General features: G+C 46.5%; 1 protein-coding gene across 1 annotated transcript; it reads left to right on the top strand.

Annotated features, from left to right (window-relative positions):
- Positions 1-1,014: 1,014 nt before the first annotated feature.
- Positions 1,015-1,491, top strand: T265_15949 (hypothetical protein; the record flags this gene model as incomplete). The annotated part of the gene is made up of 1 exon (XM_009179390.1): positions 1,015-1,491. A coding segment is annotated over one exon (441 nt), but the record flags the coding sequence as incomplete, so codon positions are not given.
- Between the last annotated feature and the right edge of the window lie 116 nt (positions 1,492-1,607).

The raw sequence follows: 1,607 nt of genomic DNA on the forward strand, positions 1-1,607 counted from the left end.
TTTTTTTCCATCACTGAGATCCAACAAACCTTCAACTTTCCTAGTCAATGCCAACAGACGGAGCAGTATGAAGAGGGTTCCGAAATTTCGGCCCGGTACGAATCACAAAAATCAGTATGGGGGGCAGGGGAATCCACACAACCAATGTACAAGCCCCGATTCAGCTCGTTGCCCGAAAGAAACTTGTGACACTGACGGCTAGTGGAGCAGTACCAAAAACAGTATTACTGACAAATCAGAAATAGACAATTCCTGCCAACGGTTATTTAATCTGGATGTCAGCAGCTTGACAACCAAAAGATAAATCTGTCTAATTAGTCATATTCAGGGAGTGCCAGGATAGAAATTGACGTCCGAGCCTTGGTGTAACACTTTGGAGATGGGGGGAGAGATGTTTTGCGGTGTGCGCGGATTTTGCCCAAAGAAGTAGCTTGTCTGCCTGTGTGTGTGCGCCCACACACACACTTGTTGTCAAGCCCAACACTGGATCGGCTCTGTTCCATTGGAATGTGGGCCGATCTGAGCCCTACTGACAAGGGGCAATCGTTCGACGGAAAACACCAAACTTTTGACGTTGGTGGCGCAATAAATTGTCTATTCCCCTATTTGCGGTGATTTGTTCTGCCTTTTGATCAAATGTGAACGACTTTGTAGCAGCTGCGTATGTTCCCAAGTTGTCGAACCCTTTATAGTATATAATGTGTAGCGGATTTAGTTGGGACGCCACATCACCAGTAGAATCGTCACGGTCTTTGTGAAGCGTATCATAACATGTGGACGCTGTCAAATCTGGACACGTAACACAGAGCCTTGATTCAAAGCCACATATATCTGTCGCTGCTGGTTCTTATCTTACATCTTTCAGTGAAAGCTAAAGTCCGCCTAACCCTTGTTTATCGATACCATCTTTGTGTACACATAGTTAAAGATTTGATCTAGTCAGTCCAGCATAGAACCACCGGGGGGGGGGCTTATTCAGTATTGACTTCTGCTCGTTTATTACTGTCGTTCCAGCTGGAGTTCCACTGTTCCCCGGGGTTCCTGCTCCTATGATGAACATGTTCTCATCACCCACACCTTATGCAAATGCCCAGTCTTCCACCCACCCAACCTCAACTAACCAAGTTCATTGTGAGGCAACCGGACCGTTAAATCTGAACATAAATTCAAGTTTACAGGACAAGAAATTTCACTGGCCACCCGCGACGATCAAGGCAGAATGTTCCGTAGCCGATCCTGGTGGTCTTTTTACACAGTTTCCCGAGGCCATGTCTCTGTGCAATCCCTTGAATGGTATGCCTCCCAAAAGTTCGATATTGACCTCTGCCGACCCGAAAACGAAGGCTTCAGTGTGTGGAATGCCAACAACCGTGAAGCCAGAAACAAATGTTTGCGATCCGTTTGCATTTGGGGTGCAGTCGTCGCACACAGACGTCGATGGCGTTGCTCAAGCGAAGCTTGAAAGTCCTACTGGAATTTCCTTTGAGCAAGGTGAGTATATGCTCTTCGTTTTTTCCCCACGAGTTCCGAGGTATTCAGATTGAAAATGTGTCCCTGGATGCACTAAAAAATATCGTTCAACACCTTTTCGGTACCTAGCTGCCATG

The sequence above is a fragment of the Opisthorchis viverrini genome, assembly GCF_000715545.1.
Source record: "Opisthorchis viverrini unplaced genomic scaffold opera_v5_2239, whole genome shotgun sequence".
Lineage (NCBI taxonomy): Eukaryota > Metazoa > Platyhelminthes > Trematoda > Opisthorchiida > Opisthorchiidae > Opisthorchis > Opisthorchis viverrini.